This window comes from Salmo salar, chromosome ssa17 (assembly GCF_905237065.1).
Source record: "Salmo salar chromosome ssa17, Ssal_v3.1, whole genome shotgun sequence".
In the NCBI taxonomy this organism is placed as follows: domain Eukaryota; kingdom Metazoa; phylum Chordata; class Actinopteri; order Salmoniformes; family Salmonidae; genus Salmo; species Salmo salar.
Window position 1 is genome coordinate 78560904 of NC_059458.1, and position 1465 is coordinate 78562368.

Below are 1465 nucleotides of genomic sequence, written 5' to 3' on the forward strand. Positions count from 1 at the left end.
TACCCTCTCCTGCCGGGCGAAGATGAAGGGGACCAACTGGCATGCGTCATCGAGCTGCTGGGCATGCCCTCGCAGAAGCTGCTGGACTCTTCCAAGAGAGCCAAAAACTTTGTGAGCTCCAAGGGTTACCCCGGTACTGCGCGGTGACGACCCTGCCAGACGGCTCGGTGGTGCTGAACGGGGCGGTCCCGCCGGGGCAAGCTGAGGGGACCCCCGGGGAGCAAGGAGTGGGTGACGGCCTTGAAGGGCTGCGATGACCCCCTGTTCCTGGACTTCATCAAGCAGTGTCTGGAGTGGGACCCTGCCGTGCGCATGACCCCCAGCCAGGCCCTCAGGCACCCCTGGCTCAGGAGGCGCTTGCCCAAACCTCCCACGGGGGACAAAACGGCCGTGAAGCGTATCACCGACGGGGGCTCTGGTGCTATCACCTCAATCTCCAAATTACCCCCCACCTCGGGCTCCACCTCCAAGATAAGGACTAACCTGGCACAAATGACGGACGCTAACGGGAACATCCAACAGAGGACAGTGTTGCCAAAACTAGTCAGTTGAAGGAACAGTAAACAACACTAGTTGGTTGTCTAATCTAGGATATCTCTTCTTACTGGTTTGGTTGGTTTTTTAAATGGAGAGATGATTGTGTCCATCTCTGAGAGCAAAAACAACCGGGGAAGCCAAACAGTACTAGTCCCAGTACTCAACAGTGTGGTTTTTAGACAGAGGGGATTATTCAGCGTTATTATTCACTGCATCATTGTTTAGCAGCTCTGTAGCAGCTTTTATCGAAATATAAACAAGACAAAAACATGAAAGTGGTCATGATGAAGGGAACAAAGCTTTTAGGTGTTTAGTCTCAGGACTGTGTGCTATGATGGGGCAGGTGGCTACCGTTCACACAATCTGGCCCAAGCAGAGATTGATAACCTGGGCATGATAGTGTAGAAAAACAGAATGGGTGGCTGGCCACGATAAACACATGTCCATAACTAACTCATTTCAGACACTGGAGATATTTAGGCTCTGCTTCTCTACCTTATCTGATTAACATTGTGACATTAAATAGCTGTGAGAAAGGTGTTTTTTATAAGCTAAGATAATAGTATCTGAGATGAGGTTTTGGTCAAAGAAATGCAAGGAGGATGGAAAGTGACTGTTTTAAGACTGTTAAGAGTTAAAGTGAGAGGTTGGACCGCGGTGTGGAAACATTTGTTTACATGACAGACTATGGTACGTGCCTGTAATTCTCTTGACATTCCTTAAACAACAGAACTAGAACGAGGGGGAAAAAGAGTGCAGGTTTGTCGGTTCTCACCTGTACCACAAACAAGGGAGTGATACACAGAATGTGTTCTGTCAGAGAGGAGAGGAGGGAGAGGGGAGGGGAGAGGGGGGGAGAGGAGGGGGGGGAGAGGAGGGAGAGGAGGGGAGGGGAGAGGAGAGGAGGGAGAGGAATGGCATCTATCAG

At 50.6% G+C, this 1465-nt stretch overlaps 1 protein-coding gene across 1 annotated transcript in view; it reads left to right on the forward strand.

The window, feature by feature from the left end:
* Nucleotides 1-1189, forward strand: part of LOC106609828 (dual-specificity tyrosine-(Y)-phosphorylation regulated kinase 2) — a 26254-nt gene extending 25065 nt beyond the window's left edge. The window contains 3 exon segments of the mRNA XM_045700200.1: nt 1-130; nt 133-178; nt 180-1189. The exon segment at nt 1-130 is cut by the window's left edge and continues 1086 nt beyond it. Of these exon segments, the coding sequence (XP_045556156.1) occupies nt 1-130; nt 133-178; nt 180-552 (549 nt within the window). The 3' untranslated portion in view covers nt 553-1189.
* Nucleotides 1190-1465: the final 276 nt, after the last annotated feature.